The sequence below is a fragment of the Bufo bufo genome, chromosome 3 (assembly GCF_905171765.1).
Source record: "Bufo bufo chromosome 3, aBufBuf1.1, whole genome shotgun sequence".
Taxonomy (NCBI): Eukaryota; Metazoa; Chordata; class Amphibia; order Anura; family Bufonidae; genus Bufo; species Bufo bufo.
The window spans coordinates 409455633-409470808 of NC_053391.1; the positions used below are offsets into that span (position 1 = coordinate 409455633).

General features: G+C 47.9%; 1 protein-coding gene across 1 annotated transcript in view; it reads right to left on the reverse strand.

Annotated features, from left to right (window-relative positions):
- Positions 1-2708: 2708 nt before the first annotated feature.
- LOC120995591 (galectin-9-like) overlaps positions 2709-15176 on the reverse strand; it is a 41666-nt gene continuing 29198 nt past the window's right edge. Inside the window, exons 9-10 of the mRNA XM_040424870.1 lie at positions 4595-4760; positions 2709-2943 (exon numbers count right to left, since the gene is read on the reverse strand). Of these exons, the coding sequence (XP_040280804.1) occupies positions 2797-2943; positions 4595-4760 (313 nt within the window). The 3' untranslated portion in view covers positions 2709-2796. The remainder of the gene's footprint in view (positions 2944-4594; positions 4761-15176) is intronic.

Genomic DNA, 15176 nt, shown 5'->3' on the forward strand with positions numbered 1-15176 from the left:
ATTTGCTTGGCAAGTCTCTAGCAAGAGCATAATAACTTAACGAGAACTTGCAGCAAGTTTGCAAAAGCAAATTAATCTGGAGACTTGCAAAGCAGACTTGCTACAAGTTTGCAATAGCTTAGCAAGTCATTTTCAGAATTGCAGCACAATTATTTGCTATCTGGGATCTGACCAATGATTGATCAGAAAATCTGTCAGGTAATCTGTTGGTGTGTTAGGGCTCTTTCACACTTGCGTTGTTGGGTTCCGGCATAGAGTTCCGTCGTCGGGGCTCTATGCCGGAAGAATCCTGATCAGGATTATCCCAATGCATTCTGAATGGAGAGAAATCCGTTCAGGATGCATCAGGATGCCTTCAGTTCCGGAACGGAACGTTTTTTGGCCGGAGAAAATACTGCAGCATGCTGCGCTTTTTGCTCTGGCCAAAAATCCTGAACACTTGCCGCAAGGCCGGATCCGGAATTAATGCCCATTGAAAGGCATTAATCCGGATCCGGCCTTAAGCTAAACGTCGTTTCGGCGCATTACCGGATCAGACGTTTAGCTTTTTCTGAATGGTTACCATGGCTGCCGGGACGCTAAAGTCCTGGTTGCCATGGTAAAGTGTAGTGGGGAGCAGTATACTTACCGTTCGTGCGGCTACCGGGGCGCTTCAGAGTGACGTCAGGGCGCCCCACGCTCATGGATGACGTGTCGCATGGATCACGTCATCCATGCGCATGGGGCGCTCTGACGTCATTCTGGAGCGCCCAGTGAGCCGCACGGACTGTAAGTATACTGCTCCCCCGCTCCCCACTACTACTATGGCAGCCAGGACTTTAATAGCGTCCTGGGTGCCATAGTAACACTGAACGCATTTTGAAGACGGATCCGTCTTCAAATGCTTTCAGTTCACTTGAGTTGTTACGGATCCGGCGGGCACCTCCGCCAAATGGAGTGCACGACAGATCCGGACAACGCAAGTGTGAAAGAGCCCTTACAGGGCTGAGATTCAGTCCTGTTTTGATATTTTAATTAGACACATGGTTGAGTAACATCACACTGCCATATGGTTCCATAGTCAAGATCTCGTCCCTTCCTGTGCTTATAATCACAGGTACAATGTGTTAATATAGGCCAGGGATCAGTAACCTCCAGCACTCCAGCTGCTGTGAAACTACGACTCCCAGCATGCTCCATTCACTCCTTTGGGAGTTCTGAGAGCAGCCAAGGATGTGTGCATGCTGGGAGTCATAGTTTCACCACAGCTGGAGTGCCAAAGGTTGCTGATCCCTGATATAGGCAATACACCTAGCCACAGGGGCATTCCACACCCAGAATCGGCTTCCTGTGAAGTCTTAGATGGAGGAAGTTGGACCACCTTACATTCTAAGGCTAAGTATCTTTTGTCTATATTGTTAGACTATAGGCCAGTTACATGGTGTATGTATACTGATATGACCATGATATTGAAAGTATTAGTATATGTTGTAGTATATTGTAGTTAAATTAAGGTGTCTTATGTTAAATCTGCAAGAGTATTGTGTTATTCCTGGTGATACCAAGGCAACATACTGTAGCTGTGGTATTAACTGAGAACAATCCCATGAGCTAGGGGGAAAAGGGGAATATTGACTGTTCTTCTGTCTTCTGATAATTGCTAATATTTTGCCCTTTTCATACCAATAACTTCAGATATTGCTATTGATACAATTATTTAAATTAATAAGCAATATTTCCCTTTTTCATGGTGTAATACAGTCCTTAGATTGATGAAGAATCTTATGTCTATATATGAAATCTATACAAGCTTTCTCCATTGTAACATCATAGCATGCAAGAGCTTGTGATGTTATGCAGATTTCTATGTCTTTGCAGGGCCTGCAGCTTCTATGAATTATCACTGGCGATATCCCCATTACATGTGTCTGCAATTCTAAGAGTATTAGCTGACCTAAAAGTGGGAGGGTGAGATTGTAGACACGTCTCATTTATCATTTTCTACGCCAGTTTTTGGCATAGAAAATGATCTAAATCTACGCCAGCAAGGGATCTGGAGTATATTTAAAGCTGTTGGGCGCATCAAGCGTAAGCACAAGGGTATTAATACCGGCATCTAAAACGCCGGTCATAATAAATTACCCCATTTATTTCCTCTGACATCACAACCAGGCCTCCCATGATCCATCTGTCAGAATTTTAGCCTGAATGGTCGTGATGTCAGAACCATGGGATCTTGGAATGGGCTGGTCAATGTCCTCAATCCATAAGGAGGGTTGCCATATTGAAGCTGTGTGGGAAGAAACATTGGAAGGACTCAGAAAGGGGATGATGGGGATGTAGTGGGTAACGCTTTTGACCCAGGGAAGGTGTAGTAGGTGTTTACATTTCTAGGTGCTTTGCAGCACACAGCACTATGAGAAGTGTTGTGGCTGCTGCTCATCTACGCTCACAACCTGGAAGTTCAGGTTGTGAACAATGTAGTGCGGCAGGAGCATGGAGATGGAAGTTGACAGGTATACTATTATGTTCTGTAGGAGACTAGACAAGGTTTACATGAAATAAAATTTTTTAGGATCGAACACAACCCTGTTAAATAAAGAAAGCGAATTAACTGAAAATCTGGAATTTATTTAAAATTTCAGGTTCAACTCTTATTTCCATATTATGAAACGTTTACCTTTTAATTATGCATGTATATGTACTGTATATATTTCATATAAAACCCATTCTTATACTAAATGTATACTGTAGATGCATCAAAGTAATAACCAGCGAGAAAAGCTGTTACTGCAGTCAGCACAATGATTAACAAATCTAAATCTGAACATGTTGCAGCACGACATCGCCTTCAATTTGCAGGGTGTCTATTTGTTGGAGATGTGGCACACGGTGATTGAAGTTGCACACATGGATCCCGTTCACATTCACTCTGAAATGGTTGTGCTCACAAATTATTTCAATCTGTGGGAAAAAAAAAAATGGATGATATTTCTGATATGCCTGTTAAAAGGATATTCACATTCTACAGAGACCATATATACAGTATTTTAAAGCATGGATAGGTTTTCACATAGCTGGACTATAGAGGGTGAAAGTTATTAAAGGACATCTATCAGCAGATTTGTACCTATGAGACTGGCTGACCTGTTGCATGTGCGCTTGGCAGCTGAAGGCATCTGTGTTGGTCCAATGTTCACATTGCTGAGAAAATTTGGTTTTGCATGCCTCTTGATAAATCTGCCTGTCTGTGCATCAGAAAAAGCATATCTACACTGGCTATTACCTGGCCTAGATTTGTGGTATAATTTACACTGGTTTCTGGCCTATATTGCAGTAAATATGTCAGGCCACAGGAGGACAAGCCCCTCTTGATAAGCCTGCTCGCAAAAAAAAAAAAAAGTAGAGAAAAATCTTTGTGCAAATGATATGGGTGCAAAGGCCATGATAAATCCCCCCATAATAAAAATTCTACAAGGTTTATACAAAATAAAGAGGCTCTCCTTTTCCTATTGATTGACAGAGCCAGACATTTCGCCTGGGCTTGACAATCTTTGCTCTCAGTAGTGGTGCAAGCACAGAGGATCTCCTGCTGCTAATCAAGCACTGCATATGACAAATGTGCATGTGCCGCTTATATCTGGGTACAGAAGTGGAGCGGCACATGTACAGTCGGCGTCTGCGCAGATCAGGTAGCAGCAGTAGATCTTCTAGAACTCATGTCCATTTCGTATCTATAAGATCCAATTATTATCTCACATAAAAATGTTACAATAACAGAATTTAAGTCAGCCACTGGAAGGGAGATGGGATTAGGCTACATTCACAAACTGCAGCTTTGAAGGACTAAAGTAAATGGTGTAGAAAAACACAATAGTGATTTAAATATTTCGAGGGGACATGTCAACAGATGTAGTTGTGAATTCATTTATAAATAATAAGGAAGAATAATAGAGGAATGCCCCAATGCAGAGTTCTAAGAAAAGATGCTCCAGAACTGTTATTTCATGGGGAATACAAAACATATATGTGACGGCAGGAAAATGTTCAAATCCAAACTAAATAACTCGCTGATCTTGCCAATAAATATTTTGTAATATTTTTTTATTTTTAAGTCGCAAACTTTGTGTTTGTAACCTTTTAAACACCATCACTCCCAAATCTAGCACAAGTGGCGTTTCCACACCGCCCTCAACACTTTCTAGTTCTATAGCATAAAAGAAGACTGAAATCTACGGCAACTTTGAGCTGCTATAGATTTCACTCTAGGTGCACAAACTGCCAGAGCATATGCCTAATTTATGACAAGGCGTGCGTCTCGTCATAAATTAGGGGCGCCCTATGGCAGCGCAGGGTATATCATAAAAATAAAAAAAAAGTGGTGTGGAGGGAAATGGTAAATTCCCACCTATAAAGTATGAAAATCGCTTAACATGTAGAGATATTTGCCTCAGCATTAATGTTGAATCATAATGGCTACAAAATATTTATTGGCAAGATCAGCGAGTTATTTAGTTTGGATTTGAACATTTTCCTGCCGTCAGATATATGTTTTGTATTCCGGCATAACACGCCTTTGATGAATTTCCCCTATGTCTTTTCTGGCTATACTTACCACAAAGCTTTGACCAGGTGCAAAACCCATTCCACAGCTCGGCATTTGCCGTTCCTCCTTTCCCCAGGAGTTATTCAGACAGCTGTTTCGGACTATAGACTGTTCATCAAATCTTGGATTGAAATGAAAGGCTGTTCCCCCACTAAATTTCAGGTTGATATGAAATCTGTAGACAGATTTAGAAAAAAGTGGGTTAATACAAATATTTCATTATATTTCTTTGATTTCATGCATCTCCTTTGGGTCCTCCAACAACCACCCCCCACCTACACCGTAAATTGTAACATGTGTAACGTGGCTCAGCTCAATGTAAAGATGCAGGTTCCATGCAGCCACTCTGAACAAAAACGTGGCCACACATGTACCCCACTTCATTAATGTTTATGGTCCGTAAATAGCTGAGCAAGGTTAACCCCTTTAACACATGGGGTGGTAGGTTCCAATCTGACCAATGGAGTTTGTATGTTCTCAGCATGTTTGTGTACAGTGGTGGCCAAAAGTTTTGAGAATTACATAAATATTGGAAATTGGAAAAGTTGCTGCTTAAGTTTTTATAATAGCAATTTGCATATACTCCAGAATGTTATGAAGAGTGATCAGATGAATTGCATAGTCCTTCTTTGCCATGAAAATTAACTTAATCCCAAAAACGAGATTTTTGTATAACTTACCAGTAAAATCTCTTTCTCGCTCTTCCTTGGGGGACACAGGAAACCTTGGGTATAGCTCATCTCCATAGGAGGCGTGACACTAAGTGAAAGACTGTTAAGCCCCTCCTCCAGCAGCTATACCCTCAGCCTGGAGCGAGCGACTACCAGTTATGTGCCCAAGTAGTTAAAACAAAGGCAAGGATCAACCAAATTAACACCAACAAGTCAAAACTCCCGTCAGGGCAACCAAAACAATGGGTGGGTGCTGTGTCCCCCAAGGAAGAGCGAGAAAGAGATTTTACTGGTAAGTTATACAAAAATCTCGTTTTCTTGCCCAATTCCTTGGGGGACACTGGAAACCTTGGGACGTTCAAAAGCAGTCCACAAATAGGGAGGGACCACAACCCAAGATGAATTAAAGCACCATAGGCATTAAGGCACCGCCGCCTGCAAGACCAGGCGGCCCAAAGCAGCATCCGCCGATGCATAAATGTTCACCTTGTAGAACTTGGTGAAAGTGTGCAAAGAAGACCAGGTGGCCGCCTTACACAATTGTTCAGCCGAAGCTCGATTCCGCTGAGCCCAGGAAGCCCCGACCGCTCTGGTAGAATGAGCGGTAACACCAAAGGGCGGTTCCCTGCCCTTAGCACGGTAAGCCTCAGCAACAGCCATCTTGATGAAGCGGGCAATAACCACTTTAGATGCCGCCAGCCCCCTGCGCGGACCCTCCGGAACCACAAATAGAGAATCCGAGCGCCGAAAGGGTCTAGTTACATCCAAGTAGATCCTCAGAGCCCTAACAACATCCAGACGGTGAAGATCCCGTTCCCGAGGATGAGACGGGGACGGGCACAGAGAAGGAAGGACAATATCTTCATTCAGGTGAAAAGCGGACACCACCTTCGGAAGGAAATCCGGAACCGGGCGGAGAACCACCTTGTCCTGGTGAAAAACCAAGAGGGGTTCTACGCAAGAAAGTGCCGCCAATTCAGACACACGCCGAAGAGACGTGATGGCAACGAGGAAAAAAACTTTGCAAGACAACAAGCGAAGGGAAACCCTGCGCAAAGGCTCGAAAGGAGAAGATTGGAGAGCCGTCAGCACAACATTAAGATCCCAAGATGGAACGGGAGCGCGATACGGGGGAGCATAGTGAGCAACCCCCTGAAGAAAAGTCTTAACTGGACCGAGCGGAGCCAGAGGTGGCTGAAAAAGGATCGAAAGCGCTGAGATCTGACCCTTTAGGGTACTGAGACCTAAACCCAAGTCCAGACCAGACTGCAAGAAGGATAAAATCGTGGGGTGAGAAAACCGAAGGGGATGAACATCTAAGGTCTCGCAGAAATTCAAATAGGCCCGCCAGGTTCGGTAATAAATCCTGGACGATGCCGGTTTACGCGCACGAATCATGGTACGGACCACGTCAGCAGAAAACCCCCGCCGCGTTAGGACCGCGGTTTCAATAGCCATGCCGCTAAACGTAGCGACCCTAAATGCTGGTGGAAGATCGGCCCTTGAGAGAGGAGGTCTTCTCTTAGAGGCAGAGGCAAGGGGGCGTCTGCCAGGAGCAACATAAGGTCGGCGTACCAAGGACGACGAGGCCAATCCGGGGCTATTAGGATCGCAGGCGTGCCCTCCGCCGCGATCTTCCGAAGGACTCGTGGAAGAAGAGGCAGGGGCGGAAAAACGTAGAGGAGAGAGAACTCCGTCCAGGGAAGGACGAGCGCGTCCGCGCCGTAAGCGTCCGGATCCTTGGTTCTGGCCATGAAGGTGGGAAGCTTGATGTTGAATCTGGAGGCCATGAGATCCACGTCCGGACGACCCCAAAGCAGGCAAAGAGACTCGAAGACGTCGGGGTGCAGAGACCACTCGCCCGGGTCGATCGCCGTCCGGCTGAGGAAATCCGCTGCCCAATTGTCCACCCCCGGGATGTAAATGGCCGAAATGGCTGGAACATGAATTTCCGCCCAGCGAAGGATTAGAGACACCTGCCTCATCGCCGCCGCGCTGCGAGTGCCCCCCTGATGATTTATGTATGCCACAGCCGTAGCATTGTCCGATTGGACATGAACAGGGAGACCCTGAAGCAGCGAAGTCCAATGCCGGAGTGAAAGGAGAACCGCCCTCAGCTCCAGAAAGTTGATCGGCAGTTTGGACTCCGATGGAGACCAAGTGCCTTGTACGGACCGAGGAGGAAACACCCCCCCCCCAACCCCGCAGACTGGCATCGGTGGTAATCACCAACCAAGTTATCGGCAGGAAGGACTTCCCTTGGAGAGGGGTCCGTAACCACCAGAGGAGAGAGGAGCGAACCTGGGGGGGAAGGGGAAAGTGCTGATCCAGACTTTCCTGGGACTTGTCCCATGCGGACAGAATGGCAGTCTGAAAGGTGCGGGAGTGATACTGCGCGTAGGGGATTGCTTCGAAACAGGACACCATCTGTCCCAAGACCCGCATGCTGAACCGGAAGGAAGGATTGCGGTGGGTCAGAAGGCTCCGAACCGACCGATGAAGGAGCTGGCGCTTCTCTGACGGAAGCCGAACCTCCGCTGCATCTGTATCCAGCAGCATCCCCAGAAAGATCAGTTGCCTGGATGGAACAAGAGCGGATTTGGGAAGATTGATAATCCAACCGAACCGGCGTAAGGTTTGTAGCGAGAGGTCCACACTGGTGGATGTCAGTGACAGAGAGGGTGCCTTGATAAGGAGATCGTCCAAATATGGAAGAAGAAAAACTCCCCTGGAACGAAGTAAGGCGAGGACAGGGGCAAGGACCTTTGTGAAAACGCGAGGGGCCGTCGCCAGCCCGAAGGGGAGAGCAACGAACTGGTAGTGGTCGTACCCCACTGCAAAGCGCAGAAAGCACTGATGACACCGAGCGATTGGAATATGAAGGTAGGCGTCCTGGATGTCGATAGAGGCCAGGAACTCCCCTTTTTCCAGAGAGGCCACCACCGACCTGAGAGACTCCATCCGGAATCGCTGAAGACGAAGGAAACGGTTTAACCGTTTTAGATCTAGAATGGGACGAACCGAGCCTTCTTTTTTGGGGACCACAAAAAGGTTCGAATAGAACCCCTTGAATCTTTCTTCCATGGGAACCGGAGCGATGACCCCTTTGTCCAGAAGGGTGCGAGTGGCAGTAAAGAAATCGGCCGCCCCTTGGGGATCCCGGGGAACCCGGGAGCGAAAGAACCGAACTGGGGGGAGGGACGTAAACTCGAGAGCCCAGGCGTCGGAGACGTGCGCCTGCCAGAAGTCCCTGAACAGGAAGAGACGTCCCCCCACCCGGGCGGGTGGGGGCGCACCTTCAGGTAGTGTTCTGCTTGGTCGCGGGAGAGCGAGCAGGCTGTGACTTGCGCCAGGAGGGCTGGGTCCGAAAAAAAGGTTTCTTACGTCTGTCTTGGACAGAGCTGGGGGATGGACCTGAAGAGGTGCGAGGTGCGGGAGCCCTGCGGGAAGACCTGAAGCGAGAAAAAGTGGGACGGCCTCGAGTGGTGGTCCTAGATTGAGGAAGATGCGTACTCTTCCCCCCCGTGGCTTCGGATATGATTTCATCCAAGCGGGTCCCGAACAATCGAGAACCAGTAAAGGGAAGGCCAGTAAGAGACCGCTTTGACGTGGAGTCCGCCGTCCAAACCTTTAACTAAAGCTCCCTCCTGGCCGAAACGGCCAGGGCAGACGAACGGGCTATGAGAGCCCCCGCATCAAGGGATGCTTCACAGACGAATTTGCCGGCTTGAACGATAAGTTGGGCTAGAGCACGGAGGTCCTGAATAGGGACGTCGGATTCAAGCTCCTGATCCAGCTGAGAAGCCCACTCTGAAACCGCTTTTCCAGCCCAAGCGGAAGCAAAGACTGGCTGGAGGGCGGAACCGGAGGCTGCAAAGATACCTTTGGTGATGGCCTCTATACGGCGATCCTCAGTGGATTGTAAGGAAGAGCCATCAGCAACGGGAATAGCCGTGCTTTTTGCCAAACGGGCCACCGGGGGGTCGACTTTGGGTGGTGACACCCAGTTTGTAATGCAATCCGCCGGGAATGGATAACAGATATCCAACTTCTTAGGCGGGGTAAAACGGGCATCAGGGCGGGCCCAGGCCTTGGAAACCACCGACGAGAAGTCAGTGTGGAGGGGAAAAACTGCAGACGTCTGTTTTTGGCGAAAAAAGGAAACAGTTTTTTTTCAGAATTAGGAGGATCATCGTGAATCTTAAAGGTATCACGAATATTGTTAATAAGATGGCCCACAGCAGAAGCCAGTTTTGAAGGCAAGGCCGAGTCCATATCACAATCTGAATCAACTAGTTCCCCTTCAGAGGGCATATCCTGTATCGAGGAAGGGCCCGACTGAGAGCGCACCCTTGGGGGTGATACTGAAGCATCCGAGGATGATAGGCGCTCCGCCCTAGACCGCTTCTGGGGTTGACGGGCTCTGGAGGTGTCGCCTGGAGAGAGGGACTCAGACGGGTCAGCTAAGATAGCGGACCCGGAGGGCCCAGCAGGGGAAATATCCGGCTGCGATAAGGGCAATACCTCTGCAAGGCGGCCCACAACGTTAGAGAGGCTGACCACAGCCTGGGAAAGGGATCTAGCCCAGTCAGGGGGATCCAATAGGCCAGGGGGTGACACAACAGATGGTGGACCCTGTAATGGGGCTTTGCAAGCCGAGCAATGCGGTTCAGGCTGCCCTTGAGGGAGGGGCGCCTTACATGCGGTGCAGGTGTGATACCAAGGACCGGCCGGCGCTGAGGGGTCAGACATGTTGGCTGAAGTAATATAAACGCGTCCAGGCCAGAGGGCTGCAGAACTAGAAGGGGTCAACAGTCCTACCAGGTCACAGTGGGAGCGGACGACAACAGCAGCGGCAACACCTGAGGTAAAAACGATCCGTCCTGAGAGCAGGCACGAAGTGGAGGCGGGGCCAGCGAGAAGCGGGAAGAAAGACGTCCGCCCCCCCGACTGAATGTCTAACATGTACAGGAGAAGCGGAACGAAGCTCCGCCCCCGCCGGAATTTTGCCGCCGCGAAAATATTGCCCCCCGACCACCTCCTTATACACCGGCGGCGAATGACACACCGGTAGCCGGCAAGAGAAGTCAGCTGGCAGCTGAACACAGCGGCAGCACTGGCCGAGATAACAAAAGGCGGCCCACAAGGCCGCAGCACCTGAAGTAAACTTGTGCAGTAAACCCTCCCCCACGAGCACCGCTCCGTCCTGCTCCACACACAAAGGGGGGAAGCCGACAGTAAGCCTTGTAATGTGACAAGGCTAGGCAGAGGGAACACAGAAGTTAGAACCCTAACAGGGGGGGGGGGGGGATGGAACGGCTACATAGCCACCTCACCAGTCGACGTTTTCACCCTCAGTCCATCCAGCAGGGACGCCCCTTCAGCCACTGGCACCGAAGTGGCAGGAAGCTGGAGAGGGGCTTGCAGGCGGGCGACCCTTGTGCTGGCGGGATGCAGGGGAGCTGGGCTGCCCTGGTCCTCCTTTTCTTCTGTGGGGGAGGCAGCAGTGCGGATAGCCGGCACTGGCGCAGCTCAACCCCGGGAAAACAGAGAGGTCTTTGCGACTCTTTTGTCCCTGTTGAAAAAAGGAAAAAAGTTGAAAATAATAAAAAGAGAAAAAATAAAATCTTTAGCAAAGACAGCTCTGCAGTGCAGAGAGTGTCTTGCCTCCTTGACACTAAGCAAAAAACTGGTAGTCGCTCGCTCCAGGCTGAGGGTATAGCTGCTGGAGGAGGGGCTTAACAGTCTTTCACTTAGTGTCACGCCTCCTATGGAGATGAGCTATACCCAAGGTTTCCTGTGTCCCCCAAGGAATTGGGCGAGAAAAAACCTTTCCACTACATTTCATTGCTGTCATTAAAGACCTGCTGAGATCATTTCAGTAATCGTCTTGTTAACTCAGGTGAGAATGTTGACGAGCACAAGGCTGGAGATCATTATGTCAGGCTGATTGGGTTAAAATGGCAGACTTGACATGTTAAAAGGAGGGTGATGCTTGAAATCATTGTTCTTCCATTGTTAACCATGGTGACCTGCAAAGAAACGCTTGCAGCCATCATTGCGTTGCATAAAAATGGCTTCACAGGCAAGGATATTGTGGCTACTAAGATTGCACCTCAATCAACAATTTATAGGATCATCAAGAACTTCAAGGAAAGAGGTTCAATTCTTGTTAAGAAGGCTTCAGGGCGTCCAAGAAAGTCCAGCAAGCGCCAGGATCGTCTCCTAAAGAGGATTCAGCTGTGGGATCGGAGTGCCACCAGTGCAGAGCTTGCTCAGGAATGGCAGCAGGCAGGTGTGAGCGCATCTGCACGCACAGTGAGGCAAAGACTTTTGGAAGATGGCCTGGTGTCAAGAAGGGCAGCAAAGAAGCCACTCTCCAAAAAAAACATCAGGGACAGATTAATCTTCTGCAGAAAGTATGGTGAATGGACTGCTGAGGACTGGGGCAAAGTCATATTCTCCGATGAAGCCTCTTTCCGATTGTTTGGGGCATATGGAAAAAGGCTTGTCCGGAAAAGAAAAGGTGAGCGCTACCATCAGTCCTGTGTCATGCCAACAGTAAAGCATCCCGAGACCATTCATGTGTGGGGTTGCTTCTCATCCAAGGGAGTGGGCTCTCTCACAATTTTGCCCAAAAACACAGCCATGAATAAAGAATGGTACCAAAACACCCTCCAACAGCAACTTCTTCCAACAATCCAACAACAGTTTGGTGAAGAACAATGCATTTTCCAGCACGATGGAGCATCGTGCCATAAGGCAAAAGTGATAACTAAGTGGCTCGGGGACCAAAACTTTGACATTTTGGGTCCATGGCCTGGAAACTCCCCAGATCTTAATCCCATTGAGAACTTGTGGTCAATCCTCAAGAGGCGGGTGGACAAACATAGAAACATAGAATGTGTCGGCAGATAAGAACCATTTGGCCCATCTAGTCGGCCCAATATACTAAATACTATGGATAGCCCCTGGCTTTATCTTATATGAAGGATGGCCTTATGCCTATCCCATGCATGCTTAAACTCCTCCACTGTATTTGCAGCTGCCACTTCTGCAGGAAGGCTATTCCATGCATCCACTACTCTCTCAGTAAAGTAATACTTCCTGATATTACTTTTAAACCTTTGCCCCTCTAATTTAAAACTATGTCCTCTTGTAGCAGACAAAAACCCACTAATTCTGACAAACTCCAAGAAGTGATTATGAAAGAATGGGTTGCTATCAGTCAGGAATTGGCCCAGAAGTTGATTGAAAGCATGCCCAGTCGAATTGCAGAGGTCCTGAATAAGAAGGGCCAACACTGCAAATACAGACTCTTTGCATAAATGTCATGTAATTGTCGATAAAAGCCTTTGAAACGTATGAAGTGCGTGTAATTATATTTCACTACATCACAGAAACAACTTGTTGTGCATTTTCATACGTATACAATATTATCTAATGACATTATAATCAAAATGAACGCTCATCTCATTGCCTTTAAGAATAAGATCAGCCTGAACCAAAGTTATATTATATGGCTGAGGAAGCCAAGATGAGTTCATGGCAAGTTCAGTCTATATAAAATAAAAATAATTGTGAACATAAACGGACATTGTATTAAAAGTTAGTGCTAAAGATATGAGACCATCTGTTAAGGAGTAAGTCAACTCCCTAAAACATGTCTGTCTGGAGGGAACAAGGTTACTTGATAAGGACTCATGTCCTTATCGCACACCTGCTGTAGGAGGTTCAATTTATATATTCATAATTATATTTTATATATATATATATCTCTGCATGGTATATTTAGTTTACAACATATGTTAATCAATAATTTACATAATGTGTTATCTATGTGTAACAATGTATCGATTTATATATATATGTCATACCATGTATTTACCATTTAGAAGATATTGTAGAAGGTACAGAAACAAGTAAGTTTAAGTTAATTGGATTTCAAAACAATAGTTATTCATGGATGAAGATAAGTGAAATGTACAAGTTCCGATGCCAAGCATTAACCACCTCCGGACCGCCTAACGCAGGATCGCGTTCCGGAGGTGGCAGCCCTGCGCAGAGTCACGCATATATGCGTCATCTCGCGATGGGCGAGATTTCCTGTGAACGCGCGCACACAGGCGCGCGCGCTCACAGGAACGGAAGGTAAGAGAGTTGATCTCCAGCCTGCCAGCGGCGATCGTTCGCTGGCAGGCTGGAGATGTGTTTTTTTTAACCCCTAACAGGTATATTAGACGCTGTTTTGATAACAGCGTCTAATATACCTGCTACCTGGTCCTCTGGTGTTCCCCTTTGTTTGGATCGACCACCAGAGGACACAGGTAGCTCAGTAAAGTCCCACCAAGCACCACTACACTACACTACACCCCCCCCCCCGTCACTTATTAACCCCTTATTAGCCCCTGATCACCCCTGATCACCCCATATAGACTCCCTGATCACCCCCCTGTCATTGATCACCCCCCTGTCATTGATTACCCCCCTGTAAAGCTCCATTCAGATGTCCGCATGATTTTTACGGATCCACTGATAGATGGATCGGATCCGCAAAACGCATCCGGACGTCTGAATGAAGCCTTACAGGGGCGTGATCAATGACTGTGGTTATCACCCCATATAGACTCCCTGATCACCCCCCCTGTCATTGATTACACCCCTGTCATTGATCAACCCCCTGTAAAGCTCCATTCAGACGTCCGCATGATTTTTACGGATCCACTGATAGATGGATCGGATCCGCAAAACGCATCCGGACGTCTGAATGAAGCCTTACAGGGGCGTGATCAATGACTGTGGTGATCACCCCATATAGACTCCCTGATCACCCCCCTGTCATTGATTACACCCCTGTCATTGATTACCCCCCTGTAAAGCTCCATTCAGATGTCCGCATGATTTTTACGGATGCACTGATAGATGGATCCGATCCGCAAAACGCATCCGGACGTCTGAATGAAGCCTTACAGGGGCATGATCAATGACTGTGGTGATCACCCCATATAGACTCCCTGATCACCCCCCTGTAAAGCTCCATTCAGATGTCCGCATGATTTTTACGGATGCACTGATAGATGGATCCGATCCGCAAAACGCATCCGGACGTCTGAATGAAGCCTTACAGGGGCATGATCAATGACTGTGGTGATCACCCCATATAGACTCCCTGATCACCCCCCTGTCATTGATCACCCCCCTGTAAAGCTCCATTCAGATGTCCGCATGATTTTTACGGATCCACTGATAGATGGATCGGATCCGCAAAACGCATCCGGACGTCTGAATGAAGCCTTACAGGGGAGTGATCAATGACTGTGGTGATCACCCCATATAGACTCCCTGATCACCCCCCTGTCATTGATTACCCCCCTGTAAAGCTCCATTCAGATGTCCGCATGATTTTTACGGATGCACTGATAGATGGATCGGATCCGCAAAACGCATCCGGACGTCTGAATGAAGCCTTACAGGGGAGTGATCAATGACTGTGGTGATCACCCCATATAGACTCCCTGATCACCCCCCTGTCATTGATTACCCCCCTGTAAAGCTCCATTCAGATGTCCGCATGATTTTTACGGATGCACTGATAGATGGATCGGATCCGCAAAACGCATCCGGACGTCTGAATGAAGCCTTACAGGGGCGTGATCAATGACTGTGGTGATCACCCCATATAGACTCCCTGATCAACCCCCCTGTCATTGATCACCCCCCTGTAAAGCTCCATTCAGATGTCCGCATGATTTTTACGGATCCACTGATAGATGGATCGGATCCGCAAAACGCATCCGGACGTCTGAATGAAGCCTTACAGGGGCGTGATCAATGACTGTGGTGATCACCCCATATAGACTCCCTGATCAACCCCCCTGTCATTGATCAACCCCCCTGTCATTGATCAACCCCCCTGTCAT